This window comes from Schistocerca cancellata, chromosome 1 (assembly GCF_023864275.1).
Source record: "Schistocerca cancellata isolate TAMUIC-IGC-003103 chromosome 1, iqSchCanc2.1, whole genome shotgun sequence".
Taxonomy (NCBI): domain Eukaryota; kingdom Metazoa; phylum Arthropoda; class Insecta; order Orthoptera; family Acrididae; genus Schistocerca; species Schistocerca cancellata.
In genome coordinates, this window is record NC_064626.1 from 819,735,592 (window position 1) to 819,756,934 (window position 21,343).

The 21,343-nt window shown below is 41.8% G+C and overlaps 1 protein-coding gene across 1 annotated transcript in view; it reads right to left on the minus strand.

Moving 5' to 3' along the window:
• The window catches only part of LOC126188311 (ubiquitin carboxyl-terminal hydrolase 8), a 234,883-nt gene that overhangs the window by 146,659 nt on the left and 66,881 nt on the right, over window positions 1-21,343 (minus strand). Inside the window, exon 4 of the mRNA XM_049929908.1 lies at window positions 1,484-1,640. Within this exon, the coding sequence (XP_049785865.1) occupies window positions 1,484-1,640 (157 nt within the window). The remainder of the gene's footprint in view (window positions 1-1,483; window positions 1,641-21,343) is intronic.

The following is a 21,343-nucleotide window of genomic DNA, read 5'->3' on the forward strand; positions in this document are numbered from 1 at the left end:
TATGGTATAGAGAACAAAATCTATATTAATAAATGACTAACCCAGTTGATGGTTCAGAGTCCTAGTTGTAGTTATCCTATCTAAAAGCTTTCAGGGTAACAAAAATTTTAAAAGGTTTAACACAGTGAGACAAATATCATAGCTAGAAACTGTGTATATGTCTTGAGGCAGCATAACTCACTGCAAGCAAATTAGCCAGAGTTCATTCACCCAGTATTTGTGAATGAGCGCATTCAGTGACATGCAACATACTTTGAGGAGCAAAATAACTGATGATGGTTGAAGTAGAGAGGATATAAAATGCAGACTGGGGATGGCAAGGAAAGCGTTTTTGAAGAAGAGAAATTTGTTAACATTGATAATACATTTAAGTGTCAGCAAGCCGTTTCTGAAAGTATTTGTATGGAGTATAACCACGTATGGAAGCGAAACAAGGACAATGAATAGTTTAGACAAGGAGATAATAGAACCTTTCAAAATGTGGTGCTACAGAAGAATGCTGAAGATTAGATTGGTAGATCAAGTAACTAATGAGAAGGTACTGAATAGCATTGTGGAGAAGAGGAATTTGTGGCACAACTTGACTAGAAGAAGGGATCGGTTGGTAGGACATGTTCTGAGGCATCAAGGGATCACCGATTTAGTAATGAAGGGCAGCGTGGAGGGTAAAAATCGTAGAGGGAAAACAAGAGATGAATATACTAAGCAGATTCAGAAAGATGTAGGTTGCAGTAGGTGATGAAGAAGCTTGCACAGGATAGATTAGCAAGGAGAGCTGCATCAAACAAGTCTCTGGACTGAAGACAACAACAACAACAACAACAACAACAACAACAAATTTTGCAGGCTGTATCCACATACAACTGCAAAATTATATCACTGTACAACACACAGTTAATGAAATATGACATCATAAACATTGTGATGCATGGAAAACTATCTTTTGCCTAAAACAGAGTGCAAATTATCTCAATATATTCATTGAGCTCTTAGTGACTTCCAACAAACTTTAAATACAATTTCAATCCTTTTCCAAACTTTTTCTTGATTACATGCTTAACATCACACATTTAACACCTTAGCCCATTTGTAAAGTAATCACAAGTTTGAAGCTATTTTCTACATGGCAGGTCTATTCTTTAAAGAATACGAGATTTAGTGGTGATGTACTAATCACGTACCATTCCTCTCATCAGTTTGCTTAACTGTGCTTAATATACATTGTATAATATTCAAAGATTGTATTTTAACCTTATGGGAAAAGGCTGAATTTTTGTACTAGAAGCTGATCGAACAGTAATTAAACCAAGGGTAACTGACACATGCCTGTTAAAGGTAATTCCCGAATGTCCTGACCACAATCAGCTTGGATATAACCATATTGAAGAAAAACTTTTTGGTGTGACTTGTTGCTTCAATGAATTTGTTTTTCATAACTTTAATTTAAGCCTACTGTCATCAATGACATTAGCATGTCACTTACCCCTTCTTAATGATTTCTTCTGGAACATTGGCAATACAGTTTCCGAGTTTTATGTGGGACTTCACAAAACATGTAGTACGACGAGCATCAAATATTACTATTTCCAGTTTGTGGTTCATGAGAAGTTCAAAGAGCTTCTCACTAGTGATACTGGACTCTGAAAAAAGTAAAGTGCCCAAGGTACGAAGTTATAACACTTTGCTAGAGCCACACATAGTTAGTACTAAAATGAACTATAAACAATCACATTAATTAAAGGAATGGCAATGAAGTTACTGTGTTTGTCAATAGCAAGTTACCAAGACTCTACTAAACGGCATCTGCTCTATCACAATCTTCCCTGTCACAACGTAACAAAGAGAAATATCTCACATGGATTACAGAAGAGTTTGTATACAATTACTTCTGTACAATCTCTGTGTGTGAATCTATGATTTTTCTGTGAGATGCCAGGCTTTTGGTTGTGAGTACATAATATACACATACAGGTACTTAACTGATTTAAAATTCCTAAACAATAACAGCTGTTTCAGCACAGATTAGAATATCAAACAATTTTTACAGTGATAAAATATTTAGTAAGAATGGTCTCCAAAGCATCAGTCCCTTGGAATTAAATATTTAGTAGTAAAAATAACAACTTCCTGAGTCTTTGAGAGTCTCATAAACAAGATTGAGAACTTTGTGCCCCCCCTCCCCCCTACTCATACACACCTGTATGGCTACAATGTGCTGGCTGAATACACCATGCTGGAGTGCTGGAACTGCAGTCCTGCAGCTTGACTGGGGTGATGTGTTGTTTTCAGTGGGTTTGGGTGAGGGGAGAAATGATCAGGAACAAGACAGGGGGTTGTGGAAGGATGCCTGACAGCTGGGAAGGAGATGCAGTTGGTGCATGGGAAAGGAATACAGGAGGGAGATGCAGCAGGCACACAAGATATTAATGTGACACAGGCACTAAGACTGGTGAATTCGTGCAGTGTACAGTCACAATTATGAGGAGGAGTAGACTGGGAGGAGGAGACACAACACAGTAATAGGAGACTTCAGGGAAGAGAGTGGGAGTGCAGTATTAGTGAAATTAAGCTCTTGGGACAGGGAGGAGTTGGCTGTAGAACAGAGGGTTGGCAGTGAATGAGGCCATAAGGTTTATTAGAGCAGAGTTGGTATATGACATGACTGCTTTCGCAGGTGACCCCAACTCTGAGGGGATAGGATAAACCTGTGACAGCACTCAAGTCGAATATGGTGTGTGATGTATCTGACAACTCTTACACCTGGGTCTTCCATAGATATTTGACCCAAGTGGCAAGGAGTTGGAAGTGGGTGTCAAAGTGCTATCCTGACACCCATTATGCAATATCCTAGTCCATCCCTATGCCACACCTACTCCCAATTCCTTGCCACACTAGGATTTATCTGAAAGCTAGAAAGTTCTCATTCTTGTTTATGTGCCTCATCACAACTCAATGCCTCTACTATTCAGAGTTCTTACCATTACTCCTAAATATTTGCACTCCAGCATGACTTTCCAATGCCAGATTTTGGTATTACACAGTTTTCCTACATCATAGTCCTACATATGGAGCTTTTGACAAACAAGAATGGTTTCATATCACACATGAAATTTACAGCTTAGAATCAAAACTTTGAGAATAGTAAGCCCTCTGTACCTCTACGAGGGACACAGCCTTGTTAAAGATCTAACCGTGTGGGCGGAGAGCTATTCTCATGTGAAGCGGAGAGCTATACAAGCTGTAGCATGGCCACTGTAAGGGGCGGACAGACCTTAGCAGATGAACCACACATAGAGTGCCCCACAATGCTATATCTCTCCTACATTCACTTCCTAAGCCCTTCCCCAGTTCCCCGGATAGCCAACACAAGGTATGATGCAACCCATGTTGAGGGGTGCATCCTCTGGAATACTGGGCAACATCCCTATGTAATTAGTCTTGCATCGCAAGGGGTTTCACTGTGTCGACTGAATAAATCCCCTATTCTTTGTGGATTGAAATGGAGAACATGGAACAAAACAAAACGCAAACTGAAAGACTCGGTAGGACCTCAAATATCCATGTATTGGGTTTGGAACTGATGGAAGCTGTTTCAGCAATTGGATCAGATGACAGAACACTCCAAGAAGTGGAAATCACTACTGCGAAGTTGGGTTGGGTTAAGATTAAATCCTTGTCTGGAGCTCAAAGGGAGAATCTCCTCACAAAGCAAAAATAAAAGGAAACTAAAGAATGGATTCCTAAACATAAATAGAGGGAACTAAAAGGTCTTTAACCTGAGACGTCCAAAAAAGTACGTCTCAGAGTGAAGTGGGTACTCAGACCTCTTCTACCTCTAAGACAGGGAACAGAGAACAAGGGAGCAGTCTAATGTTCCCACTTGCCAGGATAAATGGATCCATAGAAACCTGAGTAAAAAAAAATAGGAGAAACAGGCCTACAGCACAACAGCCTTGGTTTTGAGGATGGTGGTTTTCCAACACGGATATCATGTGGTCAAAATAATCTTGCAACTTGTTCAGATTGCTGTCTTTGAGAAGATTGGGGAGGATGCTAGTCCAGGTCCCAAACTCAAATGGGTCTATCTGGACAAAGGTGCTCTTTGTCAGCAAGGGGATGGGAACAGTACCTTGGATTAGACAGGTGGTGCCCAAGACATCTCCATGGTATGAAGCAAAGCTGCTAGTCAAGACAGCAGCTGGGCTCTTCAAGACTGCAAAGATATCAATTTGGGTACTCAAATTCCTCCAGGATACTCCTCCAAAGACTGTTTGAGAAAGTACAGGTGCAGAACCAGAACATCTTGACAGGGGACAGGAGGGTAAACAAATGAAAGCTTGTATCAGGCGGGCTCAAAGTTCTCACAAGTTGCCATTGGGATAACCACACACATCAGAAGTAACTATGGCAGCAAGTTGGATGCTGCAAGTGTTGCAGATAAACCTATGGCACAGTAAAGAGCAACTACCACCCTGAGTCGTCTTCTGGGAAGACAGGAGATTTATGTGCCCCTGATCCAGGAACCCTATCTACATTGTGCAACGGAATTAAAAAATCAGTTTTTCAAAACTATAACTGTCTCCCGTTCCAATGAATCAGTTTGAACTTTGGCTCAAAGGTGCCTACAACCTTCTTCTGCAATGGTACAAAAGTGTGGCACCCTGCAACATCACCCTTGGGCATGACGATGCTTTAAACAGCAAGGTGTCGACACATGTGAGAACCAGGCCATAACTATAAGTTCATGTTATGTGCAAAGAGGGTTCATAATGCCACCCACATTGGTACCAAATTTCACTACAAATCTGGCTAAAGCCACCATGGAAATGTCACTCAATGGGATGGGCATCATAGACCCTCTTACTAACATTTCATTCCTTCTCTTGGGACCTCTGCAATGGATGTCAGAACTATGATTCCCTGTGTTAAAATCACAAGGTTTTCTTATGAGTGGCCGAGCAAAACATTTCAGATGCACTGCCACTCAGAATCAAAACAAAAAGGCCTCAGCGGATGGAATAAAGGACATACTTTAAACAACCCCTCTCTGTGACATGTTGATTCTCACACAATTCACGGTCAAAAATGACTGTTTGCAGTGTGATGAGCAACAGGAAAACATTCTTGACAACCTACTGGTTGACTCAACCCTTCTTGACAGACATCACATGTCTGCATCCCCACTGAACATAATCTCACACTTTTGGAGTGTTGTGCAACCACAGTTTTTGCTCTGTTGCACAGGTAGTAACCATTTGAGACCATTAAAACCCATCTGATGAAATCTGAACGTGATCTGAAACAGCAAAGGGTCGTTATGCTCCTTCTGTCCTACAGTTTCATGCCCTCCTAGGGCGGATGCCAAATTGATGTGTGTGAATAAAATAGCAAGGAGTGCCTATTAGACCCTCACGAGTTTGGCAAATCCCTCCGTGGCACTTACCCAAATTTATTACGTACTTTAAAACTGTACATATATAAAGAAAACCCGTGAAATACTCCTACACACCCAATGACAAGCAACTGGCCTTGGAGGTGTGTCAAGTGCCTGCCTACCTGCAGGTGCCTCGGGCTACTTTGCAGATTTTCTCTGTAAAGGTACATTTTTAAAATTCTCAATAATGTGGGCAGGTGCCACCGAGGGTTGTGCCAAACTGGGGAGGGTCTAACAGGATTCCTTTGCTGTTTTATTCACGCATGTAAATACTGCACACCTCTGTGATAACACCACAGAGGAGCATGAAACTGGAGAACTGAAAAAGCATGAGCCCTTTGCTGCTTCAGCTCATGTTCAAATTTTTTCAAATGGTTTTGAATGGTCCTCAGTGATTCCACCGTGTACATCAGAGCATAAATTGTGGTTGCACTGCACTCAAAGGGTGAGATCATGTACAATGTTGTTGTAGCCCAATGATGTCTGTTGAGAAGGGCTGAATTGTCCAGGAGGTGTCAACAGTGACAAAGGTTGCCCGAAACATCTTCCTGTTGCTTGTTGCATTGTGAACTGTCACTTTTGACTGCAAAATCTGTGGGACTCAATGTCCCAAGGAAAGGGGCGATTTCATTGACGCTCTTTATACCATCCCCAGAGGCCTTTCCATTTCGATTCTGAACAGTTGTTCAAATGGTTCAAATGGCTTGAGCACTATGGGACTCAACATCTTAGGTCATAAGTCCCCTAGAACTTAGAACTACTTAAACCTAACTAAACTAAGGTCATCACACACACCCATGCCCGAGGCAGGATTCGAACCTGCGACCGTAGCAGTCCTGCGGTTCCGGATTGCAGCGCCAGAACCGCACGGCCACAGCGGCCGGCTGAACAGTGGTGCATCTGAAATATTTTCCTCACCCATCCACAAGAAAACCGTGTGATTTCAATGGTGGGCATTGCCGTTCTGACCTCCATTGCAGAGATGTCAAACAAAAGGGCGAAATGTTGATTAGAGGGGCTGTGGACAACCTTCACATTGTGTGACACAACCATGGTGGCATTGGGCAGAATTTTGGTGAAATTTGATGCCAATGTGACATCATTAACCCGCTTGACACATCACATGAACTTCTGAGTGCTGGCCCTTTTTATGTGTTGACATCTTGCTGTTTGAAGCGTCGCCGAGCCCGGGGGTGGCATCTCTGGCACAACGCCGCTTTTGTACCATTACAGAGGAAGGTTGTAGACACGCTTGAATCAAATTTCAAACTTATTAGTCAGAATGGGAGACAATTACAGGATTTCGAAACAGTGATCCTCTGATTCTGTTGCACAATGTATAAAATGGGAGCGTTTCAGACCATGGAGGAACTGGAGGTAAGTTGATTTATACCAGAAATCTAAATAAATCCAGAACATATATTTATGTTAAAAATGGAATTTCATTTATGCCAGAGGTGGACTTCTGAAACTTCCTGGCAGATTAAAACTTTGTGCCGGACCGGGACTCGAACTCGGGACCTTTGCCTTTCGCGGGCAAGTACTCTACCAACTGAGCTACCCAAGCACGACTCACGCCCCATCCTCACAGCTTTACTTCTGCCAGTACCTCGTCTCCTACCTTCCAAACTTTACAGAAGCTCTCCTGCGAAACTTGCAGAACTAGCACTCCTGAAAGAAAGGATATTGTGGAGACATGGCTTAGCCACAGCCTGGGGGTTGTTTCTAGAATGAAATTTTCACTCTACAGTGGAGTAGGTACTGGCAGAAGTAAAGCTGTGAGGACGGGGCGTGAGTCGTGCTTGGGTAGCTCAGTTGGTAGAGCACTTGCCCGCGAAAGGCAAAGGTCCCGAGTTCGAGTCTCGGTCCAGCACACAGTTTTAATCTGCCAGGAAGTTTCATATCAGCGCACACTCTGCTGTAGAGTGAAAATTTCATTCTAGAAACAACCCCCAGGCTGTGGCTAAGCCATGTCTCCGCAATATCCTTTCTTTCAGGAGTGCTAGTTCTGCAAGTTTTGCAGGAGAGCTTCTGTAAAGTTTGGAAGGTAGGAGACGAGGTACTGGCAGAAGTAAAGCTGTGAGGACGGGGCGTGAGTCGTGCTTGGGTAGCTCAGTTGGTAGAGCACTTGCCCACGAAAGGCAAAGGTCCCGAGTTCGAGTCTCGGTCCGGCACACAGTTTTAATCTGCCAAGAAGTTCATATCAGCGCACACTCCGCTGTAGAGTGAAAATTTCATTCTAGGTGGACTTCTGTTTGAAGGACTTAGTGACCACCAGGATGAAACAATGTGATTAACGAAGCACAGGGGAAATTGCATTAGCCTCAGCTTAGCTTCTGTACCAGGACAGTACTACTCCTTCCCAGGAAGTGGGAAGACTGATACACGTGTTCACAGCAGAATGGACGACAACTGGTTGGTTGTGATGCCAATGCCCATAACACGGTGTGGGGAAGCAGTGACACCAATAGCAGAGGTCAGCACCTACTCGATTACCTACTAGAAAGCAACTTGAAAATCTTTAGTAGGGGGTAAGGAACTTACCTTCAAGACCAGAAGAAGGGAAGAACTAATACATGAAATAAGGGAAAGACAACAAATCACCTAAAGCAGATCGATGCATGAAGCACAGAGACATGTATCAGAAAACAGTAGTCACACTAGGTTTCAAGCACTAGCTCTTTTTCTATCAATAGCACACACATTCACACACACATTCACAGACACAGACACACACACACACAGACAGACACACACACACACACACACACACACACACACACACACACACACACACACACACACCACAGGCACCCAAATGCACACTCCCATGGCCACAGCAAGACTAATTACTGATATTACTGATAGCCAATTATAAGAAGCAGATGCTTGAGCTGATGGTAGTGGGGAGGGGGTACGGAAGCATGCAAGGAGGTGGTAGTGGGAAAGAGGCAGGTCTTTGGCCATATGACTTCACAGCCACATAACATGACAAAAAGAGTAGAAAGTGAGGGGAGGGAGAAGGAAGACGTATAAAAGCAGTCATTTTACATGCCAGCTATGCTGCAATTACTATACTGCATTCTATGTAGGTATGATAAGTAACCAACATGAATAGCCGTCCCCAAACTGTGGCAAACCACAAACTTGACTAGCACCTAACTGTCAAACATGCAGCACACAACAAATCCTGCACTCTCACAATCCCTCTGCCCCGAACCTCCACTAATCCCCCCCCCCCCCCTTTTTTCTTTTTCAACCTACCTTCATTCTCTCTCACTTTCCTTTCTCCACCTCCCCCCCCCCCCCATTTTTTTCCCTGTAACCTCTGTGCTCCTTTCATCTTGATGTGTGGCTATGGAATCATCTACCCAAAGACATGCCTCTTTCCTGCTACCACCTTCTTGCATACCTACTTACTCCCTGCCCATTTCCATCAGCTCAGGCAACTGCTTTCAATAATCGTATAGCAATAATTACTCTTGCCATGACATGGAGTGTGCATTTGGGTGTCATTGTGACAGTATGTGGGCATGTGTGTGCTATTGCTAAAAAAAGAGCTAGTCCTCAAAAGCTAGTGTGAATGCTGTTTTCTGTTACGTGTCTCTGTGCTCCACGCATTGATCCACTATAGGTGAGCAGTTGCCTTTCTCTTATTTTATGTATTGCTCCATCCAGAAGGGAAGAAGTAGTAATGACATAACTTTTGGGTCCACTCTAAAAACAATGGCATGTGGTGATGGAGCCATCCTTAGCTGACCACATGTATCTTAAGTTTGAGGTTGAAATAGGTACTAAACAAACCATGGCCTACAGGAGTCCTAGGAAGACAGACTGAGACTCATGTAGGGTATACTTAAGCTCACACTTACCTGAAGTCAAAGCTTTGATAAGCAACACAGTAGATTTTGAGGAAATGCAGTGATATCTGCCATTACCAGATCATATCTAGAAAACAGCAAGTGCAAGTGCACATACAGAAAATGTACCTTCGTGGAATAACAGTCAAGAACTGCAAATGAAGCAAATAAGAAGACTGTTAAACCTTGCAAGAAAGAAAGGAATGTGGGCAAAATACTGGGAGGTCCAATGACAGCAAGGAATATATATATTGACAGGCCAATGTCAAAATACCCAGACTAGTGAACAGGGGTCGACAAGAGGTTCATGAACTTACATAGCTTATTGCCCGAACCGCCTGTTTCTGAGCCAAAACTATCATTTTAGAATGGGAAGAGTTATCCCAAAATACAGGGTGTACATAAAGTCCAGGAATACTTTCAATTATTTACTGCACAAGAACTAAACATTATACAGATGTCATACATATTGCATTTTGAAGAGAAACTGAAGGTTTTTTTTTGTTTATTTTTTATTTTTTTTTTTACAAACATTCGATATGCGAACCAAGAGTGACCCAGAAGACATCAATATGGTAATCGAATTCTTGCCATACCCGTCCCAGCATGGCATTGTCAACTGTGGTAGTCGTTTCCCATATTCTCTCCCGGAGGTCTGCTACATCATGTGGTAGCGGCAGTACAGACACCATATCTTTAGTGTGTCCCTACAGAAAAAAGTCACACGGAGTGAGATCTGATGATTGGGGAGGCCATTTCACGAAAAAGCTGTCCCCTTCTGTACCATGGCCGATCCATCGATGCGGCAGGTCCGTGTTCAGGTACCCACGAACTTCACGATGAAAATGGGGTGGAGCCCAAGAAAGAAGAACGGAGAGTCCAATTGCATTTGAGGCATCGGCCATTGCTGCAACATGACGAAGTAGGAATATCCAGTGACAGTGCTCTTGGCAAAGAAGAATGGCCCGTACAGTTTTCGACATGACAAAGCACAACCAACCCGTCATAACGAATTTGTTGTGCCAGTGGTAAGTGGCCTTACTTGTTGGTGGCCTCTTACCGTACTTGGTTCTAAACATCCACTGAACAGCTGTAGCACACCTGTTTTTGTCTAACTCCAACACACAGCAAGCTCGCTCAGCACCTACACTCACCATGTTTGCGACTAGTGCTGACTATCACCAAATTACCAAACTACGCTGTGGCAGTATACATGAAAAAAAAAAACTTTCAGGGTTTCTCTTCATAATGACATGTGTATGATATCTGTACAATTCTTGGTTCTTGCGCAATAAATAATTGAAAGTGTTCCCAACATTTACGTACACCACGTATAATACCACACGACATAAGCGAATGAAAATAAACAAAGTATATTAATTTTCATGTTGAACAGTCACTTACTTCAGATACCTTTCGAATAGTAAAAATGGCAGCATTAAGTTTTTGAACAAGATCCTGAATGTGGGCTTTCCATGACAGTTTATTATCTATCTGAAAACCTAGAAATCTGAATTGTTCAGTTTTACTAATCATATGTCAATTCTTTGAAATTAAAACATCGGGTTATGTTGAATTAAGAAACTGTAAAAACTGAGTCTTACTGTTATTTAGTTTTAGTTTATTTTCTACAAGCCATGAACTTATGTCATGAACAGCCCTATTTGAAACCAAGCCAATGTTGCACACAACAGCCTTAACTACCAAGCTAGTGTCATCAGGAAACAGAAAAACTGTCGCACAAGAAGCTGAGTAGCAACGTGGTGTAGTGGTTATGATACCAAACTGTGGCATGGAGGGTCGTGAGTTCAAAACTCACCTGGACTGTACAATTTTAATTTCTATATTCAGTTCGCGTACATTCGAGAAGTATCCACAAATGTCAAGAATCACTGTACTGGAATGTCCTGTAGCTGTATATATACTGTATGTGTTCTGGCCGGAGGCAGTTTGCTCTGCGCTCTTGTATGTTCAAGTGCTGAATAAACCTTCGTTAAGTGAAGTTAGTGTTCATCAATCATCTAATTACACTTTCTTCTACGTGACATTATTCTGGTGGAGGCACCTGGTATTGGAACTTGTGATAGCGCACATTATCGATGACACAATGGCTCCCATCAGGCCACGACAGAGCCACCATTTACGTGGCGAGAAACCAGAGTTCGAGCCATATTCGGCAGATCGCAATCTATTGGAAACAGAAGAAGAGGAGGACGTTACAATGACAGCAACTGGGGTGTGCCACCACATGAAACATCCTTCCAGGTTCTCTGATGATGATGGCCAAGATCCAAACAAGTGACTGAAGACATATGAGCGTATAGCCAAATTTAACAAATAGGATGATACCATGTGTTTCGCTAACGGATTTTTCTACTTGGAGGGCACTGCCAAGCAATGGTATGAGAACAACGAGGAGAAGTTCACAAGCTGGGAAATATTCCAGGCGGAACTGCGCAAGTATTTCAGCGACACACGACGACGAAAGTGCAGGGCTGAAGATAAATTAAAGTGCAGGGCACAGCGTTCATGAGAAACTACTGCATCCTATATTCAAGATGTCTTGGAGCTGTGTAAAACAGTGGATCCTAGAATGAAGGAGGAAGATAGGGTTGCACATCTCATGAAGGGTGTTGCTGATGACATGTATCAAGCCCTACTCCTGAAGGAGGTATCAACAGCAAACGACTTCATAAAATGGTGCCAGTGTATCGAGACAATGCACCAAAAAAGAATTACATGCAAGAAGTTTGAACAGCTTCCAAACGTCGTAACGATGTCTCTGATGGAAGAGCAACTGATTTCACAAGTGGTGTTCATCATATAGTGAGGGCGGAAATCCAGAAGGCACTTGGATTGGACAGCGAGCAAAAAACCGAGACGCTTCAAGAAGTCATAAGTGAGGAAGTGGAACAGGCACTGACCCCAATATCCCGTCCTTCATTTCCCTTTAAAATGGTGAAAAAGTCGAGACCCAGAAGGAGCTACGTTCCTAAAATGCTGCATGAGGAACCCATCTGCGCATCATGGAAGAGTGACGTCTGGAGGACCCAGGATAACCATCCAGTATGTTTCCACTGTGGACAACCAGGACATGTGGTGTGCTATTGTCGGGAAAGGTAGTGGATATTTGTTGACACCTGCGCCAGAAGACAGCAGACTGATCTTAGCTGACACCAACTCCTGGGCAACGAAGATGAACAAGAAGATGTGGATGCAGGACGACACAGGTCACCATTGCCGCAAGCTAGTGCTGGAGAGGATGCTGCCCAACACGCCGATCAAGTTCTCCATCACCGCTTAGAAGCTCCAGCCTATCACCTAGCTGCCGCAACCTGGAAAACAAAGGATGCGACCTTCCTTGGAGGTGAGGCTACCGCCCTCCATCGATCACTACAAAAATGATAGGAAACTACATAGATATCCTCATGGATGGCCGACCAGCCCAAGCTCTTGTGGACTCTGGAGCAACATATTCAGTCATTTCGGAGAAGTACCGTCGCCAGTTGCAGAAAACTGTATTCATCGACAACAAAACATCTCTGCAGAAGGTGGCTTACGGGAAATATGTAAAACCTACACGAAGATGTACTTTTCTTGTGGGTATAAGTGGCCATACACAGCCCTTAGAATTCATCATCTTACAAGAGTGTAGTCATGACGTCATTCTCAGATGGAACTTTTTGAAAGCTCCTCAGGCAATTATAGACTGTGGTCACTCGAAGATAAGGGACAGGAAGATGCGAAACCGAGTGTATGGAGACTGTGTGCTGAATGAAGTGATCATTCCTGCAGTCAGTGCTAGAAAGGTAACTGTCACGTGTCATGCCATGCATCAACCCATGGATCTTGTAGTGGAATGTAAGACAAACCACTGAAGAATAACTTTGTCATCGCAGCCTCTGTCATCTCATTTAAGAATGAATTTGGTGAAGTGTGGATAGTTAACTGTCACAGAGAACTGCAGATCCTTCCAAGACACATGTGCATAGTAATTGCTGAGCCATTAATTGAAGAACAGCTGAGCATCATAGAAACCTTCTATGCCGAATCTGTGGGCAAAATTAGTGCTACCACTACGAGACAAGATCTTCTAGCCCAGCTATCACCAGATCACACTAAGGAACAACAGAAGAAGCTACTTGCCATTCTTCAAGAGTTCTCTGAATGCTTCAATCCAGAGGTGAAGATCCACTTAGACAAATAGACAGTGAAGCATCGGATTAGCACTGGACCCATCATCCGTTCAAAAGTTGCTCATGCATTACACCAACCAAATGACATTACTTTAAACTCATACAGGCCCACAGGGGTGTTTTCTCTCTACTTCGATTTGCCAGTATCCCAAGAACATGTCCATGGTTGAGAAAAACTTAGCACCCTTCAGACAATCTAGTGTATCACCAATTCGTAGTAGAGGGTAAATGCACTTTTTAGTTACCTTATTAAGCTTCCTGTAATCAACACAAAAGGACTGAAACTTTAAGTGTCTCTTTGGAGCAAAAGAAATCAAAATATTTGGACACATTGTGTCAAACGAAAGTGTGTGGCCAGACCAAGAAAAGGTGAGATCTATAATGGAACTTCCTTTTCCTAAAAGTATTAGAGATGTGAGAAGCTTCCTCAAATTACGTTCTTATTACAGTCGTTTTATCAAAGAATTTTGTATCAAACCCAGGCCATTCCAAGAGTTGTTAAAAGCTGATCCTAAATTTGTCTGGGGTGCTGCTCAACAAGATTCTTTCGATGTGCTGCAAAAAGCTGACGACTGACCCTGTACTTGGTCTATATGATGAGAGAGCACCTACAGAACTACACACAGATGGCAGCGGGTATGGGATCGGTGCTATTCTGGCGCAAATTTCGAATGGAGAAGAGAAGGTTATAGCCTATACTTCTAAGACACTTAGAAAAGCTGAGAGAAACTACTCAACTACAGAAAGAGGATGTCTTGCTGTGATCTGGGCCATGTGCAGATTTCGACAGTATCTCTATGGAAGGCCATTCAAAGTTGTTACAGACCATCACTCACTTTGTTGGCTGACAGGTCTTAAGGATCCAACAGGACGACTCACCAGGTGGGCACTATGTCTTCAAGAGTATCATATTACCATAGTGTACAAAAGTGGAATAAAACACCAAGATGCCGACTGTCTCTCAAGAAACCCTGTGCAAGACCATCAAGACTTTGATGAAGATAGTGACTGTCTTGCTGCACTCCAGGATCTCTCTGCTGAGCAGAAGAAGGATGCCAAGATATCTCAAATTATGCTTGCCTTAAATCAGTCAAAGGATGTGAAAGGACAATTTAAGATAGTTAATAGATTACTTTGCAAGAAAAACTTTGATCTGTTTGGAAAGAGGTGGCTACCAGTGATTCCTAAACACATGCGCTTAGGTGTTCTACAGAAATTCCATCACATACCTGAGGCCGGGCATTTAGGATTTATTAAGACATATGATAGGATCCGCTAGAGATTTTTCTGGTCAGGTTTATTTAGGAGTGTCCGTCACCATGCATCGCACTGTCGAGAGTGCCAGAGGAGAAAGGCAGTTCCTCGGAAACCACCTGGGGCCGACTCATACCAATTCCAATAGATGAAATGCCTTTCCAGCATGTTGGAATTGACCTCCTCAAACGATTTCCAACATCTTCTAGTGACAATAGATGGATTATTGTTTGCACTGATTATCTGACATGGTACGCCATTACAAAAGCTGTGAAAACAGCCAAAGCATCCAAGGTAGCCAAATTCATCGTGGAAGACATTGTATTGAAACATGGTGCCCCAAGGTCGTTAATTATGGATTGAGGAAAGTTTTTCAATCGAATCTTGTGACAGAGATAAGCCGTCGATGCAACATTACTCATCACATGACGACTGTCTACCATCCACAAACTAACGGGCTTACTGAACGCCTTAATAAGACCTTGGCCGACATGCTATCAATGTTCATCAATGTTGAGCAGAGCAACTGGGATGAGGTGCTACCTTTCATGATGTTTGCCTACAACACCGCCAAACAAGACACCACAGGATTTACGCCATTTTTCCTGGTGCATGGGCATGAGGCGACTACGATGATGGATACTGTGTTTCCGTTACATCCTGATGACGTGGATGACGACTACATCGGCCAGGTGTTAACCAGAGCTGAGGAAGCTCGGCAGTTAGCTCAACTCTGCATGCTGCAGGCTCAAGAAATCAATCGCAGAAGATATGACACGAGCCACCGCCCTGTTGTCTACCACCTGGGTGGCCTCATCTGGATCTTCACTCCTGTTCGGAAGGTTGGTCTCACTGAGAACCTCCTCAGGCACTACTTTGGACCTTATAAGGTCGTAAGACAGTTATCTGATGTTACTTATGAAGTTGAAGATTTTGACCCTGACATTAGATGACGAAAGATCAGAGATATACAGTCCACATTCTTTGAATTAAGCCCTATAAGAATCCTGCAAGCAAGGGTAAATTCGAAACTCCAGCAACAGGCAACAAGCAGAAAGGCGACAAAGAGCGTAGCGGCAAAAGAAGTTCTAAGAAAATCATTGCCAGAGCGAGAATCAGTCATCAGGAGTCGGAGTATGCAGGACCGATGACTTGTTCCCGGACTAGGAGACGCTGTTCTCTTAAGGAAGGAGCAATGTCACAGAAGAAGCTGAGTAGCACCGTGGTGTAGTGGTTATGATACTACACTGTTGCATGAAGGGTCGTGAGTTCAAAACTCACCTGGACTGTACAATTTTAATTTCTATATTTGGTTCGAGTACATTTTAGAAGTATCCACAAATGCCAAGAATCATTGTACTGGCATGTTCTGTAGCCGTATATATACAGTATGTGTCTCGCCAGAGGCAGTTCGCTCCGTGCTCTTGTATGTGTAAGTGCTGAATAAACCTTCAATAGGTGAAGTTACTATGTGACATTATTTCAAGTTACCCAAAATACTAGAGGGCATATCATTTATATAAATATGGAACAGGAGTGGCCCCAACACTGATCCCTGGGGCAGACACCCTCCCCATTTTACTGTACCCCACTCAGACCCCACATCACAGCCATTCTCAACACTATGAATAATGACCTTTTGCTGTCTGTTGCTAAAGTAGTAAGAGGTGAACCTATTGTGAGCTACTATCTGTATTCCATAATGGTCCAACTTCTGGAGTAATATTTTGTGATCAACACAAACACCTTAGTTAAATCAAAAAATATGCCTAGCATTTGAAACCTTTTGTTTATAACATCCAATACCTTGCAGAGAAAAGAGAATATAGCATTTTCAGTCAATTTTTAAAGATGAACTGTACATTTGATAGCAATCTGTGTGATATAAAATGATCAGTTATCCTTACATACACTGCCTTTTCAATAAGTTAAGCAAACATTGATGACACAGAAATAGGTCTGAAATTGTCTACATTATCTCTTTCTCCCATTTTATAAAGCGGCTTTACTACTGAGTACTTTAATCGTTGAGGAAACTGACCATTCATAAAATAAAAATTACAAATATGGCTAAATACAGGGCTAACATGTGCAGCACAGTACTTTAATATTCTGCTAGGCACTCCATCATATTGATAAGAGTCCTTAGTCTTCAGTGGTTTAATTATTGACTCAATCTCCCCCTTATCTGTATCACAGAGGAGTGAATCTTGGAATGGCATTTGCCAAGAGTGTTACATGATTCCCTGTAGAGACTAAATTTTTATTTAATTCACCAGCAATGCTACTTATACCTTCTGTTAATGCTTCAGATGCTGAATGTTTGTGTCTGAATTCAGGATGCAAGAGAACTCAGACAGGATTTCTGCTGGGTGGGATGAATGGCAGCTAGCTCTAAATGTAAAAATATAAAAATTAGCAATATTGTGAAAAGGATATCCTTTTCATAATATTATTGATAATATGGCTAATACTGTTGATATTCCAATCTGAACTTCCCATTATTTGAACAGATAAATTAATGCACAAGAGTAGTAAAAACAGTATTAGTAGTGCGTTGCTTGAGACAGTAATGTCAATTAAATATCTAGGTGTCACAGTGGAAAGCAAAATGAAATGGCCAAGCATGTAATGTTGGTAGTAGGGAAGGCAAATACTCAGCTTTAAGTTGTTGGGAGAATTCTGGGAAGTGTAGCTCATCTATAAAGGAGATTGCATACAGAACACTGTGTGACACATTCCCAAGTTCCGCTCAAATGTTTGAGATCACCACCAAGTCAGGTTAAAGGAAGATATTGAAGCAGTTCAGATATGTGCTGCTAAATTTGTTACCAGAAGGTTCAAGCAACATGCAAGTATTATAGAAATTCTCTGTGATCTCATATGGAATTCATTGATGGAAGATGATGTTCTTTTCATGAAACACACTTGAGATAAATTAGAGAAGTGGCAATTGTGACTGACTGCAGAGCAATTCTACTGCCACAGACATACATCTCATGCAAGAACTGCGGAGACTAGAAAAAAGAAAATAGGGCTCTTACAGAGGTATACAGTGATTTTTCCCTCACTCCTTTTCTGAGTGGAACATGAAAGGAAAGAACTAAAAGTTGTACAAGATACCCTAAGCCATGTATAATATGGTGGCTTATGGAGTATGTATATAGATGTAGAATATTCTGAATATAATACATGAAAGGAATACATCATGCTTTCCATTAAACAGTTGCAGTATGACATCAGTAGTAATTAAGAGAAACCACAAAAAACAACTTCTGTGGATTGAGCATGGAGTATATCAGTTGAAAGTTGTACAACTGCCCACTTATTGCCAAAAATAAGCTATTAACAGGTGAGTACATAAACGTCTAATTACACTTGCAAAATGTGCTCACTGAATAACAGTCAATATTAAACAAGAACGAATAATGCTCTTATCATAGCACAAAAAAAGGTGAATATGTCCTGGGCAGAGTTAGGGATGTAAAAGAAGGGAACTAACTTTTTGACTTATCTGGTAACTTCAAAGACATTTAAATCAAAATATCTTGACATATTTGTGTTTTTTTACTTGTTAGTATTAGTATCCATGTGACAAGTAAAGTCACATTGTACATGATGTCATGTAGTATAATGTGACACATTCCATCATGTCATCCAACATGACATCTGTCATGTCTGCAGTATGACACAATATGTCATTAAAGTTTAGGACGCAATCAACCCCCACTCCTGGATACTTTCGATTCTAGAAGCATCCCACTCTCTACCGAGCGAGGTGGCACAGTGGTTAGCACACTGGACTCGCATTTGGGAGGACAATGGTCCAATTCCGCGTCCAGCCGTCCTCATTTAGGTTTTCCGTGATTTCCCTAAATCGCTTTAGGCAAATGCCAGGATGGTTCCATTGACAGGGCACTGCCTACTTCCTTCCTCATCCTTTCCTTATCCGATGTTTGGTCTCTTCCCCCAAATCAACCCCAACCCAACCCACTCTCTAGCAGCACATAAATCTGTGTGTATTTGTTCTTACACCCCTCACCATACAAGTAACAAGGGGTGGGTTTGGGGAAGAAATGGTCCCCTTAGGAAAAGAATGTACCGCCATTCAGAAATCACAAAAACTGTTTTAGTGTCCCCTCCCAGAAAAAGGTTTTTAGATATTTCATATATGCTCTTCAGCCACATGATATTATACAGGGTGATTCAAAAAGAATACCACAACTTTAGGAATTTAAAACTCTGCATCGACAAAAGGCAGAGCTAAGCACTATCTGTCGGTGAATTAAGGGAGCTATAAAGTTTCATTTAGTTGTACATCTGTTCGCTTGAGGCGCTGTTGACTAGGGGCGTCAGTGTCAGTTGATGCTAAGATGGCGACCGCTCAACAGAAAGCTTTTTGTGTTATTGAGTAAGGCAGAAGTGAATCGACAACAGTTGTTCAGCATGCATTTTGAACGAAGGGGTTTCGGCCACCTCTCCCAGCCACCACTGATGATTTGAAACGAGAAATAACAGCAGCTATCCAAACTGTTACACCTGATATGCTACACAGAGTGTGGAACGAGTTGGAGTATCGGGTTGATATAGCTCGAGTGTCTGGAGGGGGCCATATTGAACATCTCTGAACTTGTTTTTGAGTGAAAAAAAAAAACCTTTTTAAATACTCTATGTAATGATGTATAACAGAAGGTTATATTATGTTTCTTTCATTAAATACACATTTTTAAAGTTGTGGTATTCTTTTTGAATCACCCTGTATATTTTGTTTTCTAAGGCTGGTGAATCTTCTGGATTTTGGACACAGGATCAGGGACTTAAGTCTGTAAATTGCAAGTCGCAGGTGTGCCAACATCTTGCAGATAAGAAAGCTCACTACATTGGGGTAGCAGGATTAACTCATAAATGGTGCAACTTTGTCAAGATGTTTTGATTCAAATGTTTTCGAAGCGGCCAAATAAACTGGAAAGCCAGTTCCCTTCTCTACATCTCTAACTCTGCCCAGAACATATTCACCTTTTTCGGATGCTATGATAAAAGCATTTTTCATTCTGGTTCCAACTTTTATTCTACCATAACTCTGACATAGCTTGGCAACCAATGTCAATTGACTCTAGCGACAACTGATCTGGTACAATTTTTTTATTTTCTTTCATACCACATTTCTTATACCATGGCAACAGATAAAGCTTTCAAAAACAACAGGATGACCATCAATTATGTATATCCGTTGGCAGCTGTTGTGGTCTTCAGTCCTAAGACTGGTTCGATGCAGCTCTTCATACTACTCAATCCTGTGCGAGCCTCTTCATCTTCAAATAACTACTTCAACCTACATCCCAGTGAATCTGCTTACTGTGTTCATGTATTGGTCTACCGCTACGATTTTTAACTCCCACACTTCCCTCCAATACTAAATTCATGATTCCCTGATGTCTCAAAATATGTTCTATCAAGTGATCCCTTCTTTTGGTCAAAATGTGCCACAAATTTCTTGTCCCCAAAATTCTTTTCAGAACCTACTCATTAGTTACATGATATATCCATCTACTCTTAAACATTCTTTGGCAGCACCACATTTCAAACGCTTCTATTCTCTTTTTGTCTAAACTGTTTATTGCCCATGTTTCACTTCCATACATGGCAACACACCAAATACTTTCAGAAAAGGCTTCCTAACACTTAAATCTATACTCTATTTTAACAAATTTCCCTTCTTCATATCTGCTTTCTTGCCCTTGCCAGTCTACATTCTATGTCCTCCCTACTTCGACCATCATCAGTTATTTTACTGCCCAAATAGTGAAACTCATCTACTACTTTAAGTGTCTCGTTTCCACATCTAATTCCCTTAGCATCACCATTTTACTGCCCAAATAGTGAAACTCATCTACTACTTTAACTGTCTCGTTTCCACATCTAATTCCCTTAGCATCACCTCATTTAATTTGATTACATTCCATTATACTTTTTCAGTTTCTGTTGATGTTATCTTCTATCCTCCTTTCAAGGCAATGTCCATTCTGTTCGACTCTTCTTTCAAGTCCATTGTTGTCTCTGACAGACTTGCAATGTTATCAAAAAACCTTAAGGTTTTTATTTCCTTTCCCTGAACTTTAATTCCTACTGCAAATTTTTCTTTGGTTTCCTTTACCGTTTGTTCAGTGCACAGATAGAATAACATCAGGGATAGGCTACAATCCTCTCTGAAGCCTTCTCTACCAGTGCTTCCCTTTCATGCCCCTCAACTCTTGTAACTGCTATCCGGTTTCAGTACAAGCTGTAAATAGCCTTTCGCTCCCTTGCTACCTTCAGAATTCCAAACAGAGTCAGTCTGTCTACCTTCTTACAAAATTTGGACCGATTTGCGCAAGTCTGAAACACAGAAATGGTGTGCATAAAAAAAATGTGTTTTTTGCAACTGCAAGTGTTACATTTAGATCAACTTTAAACCACCCTATCTCGACAATGGAGAAATATTATTGGTTAAAAAAATTTTGTTTTGACTTTATCCACTTATCTACCCTTGTGCACAGTTTGAACCAATTCGTACAAGCTCTCAGTATAGAAGTGGCGTTCACCAAAAATCTCTCTGACAA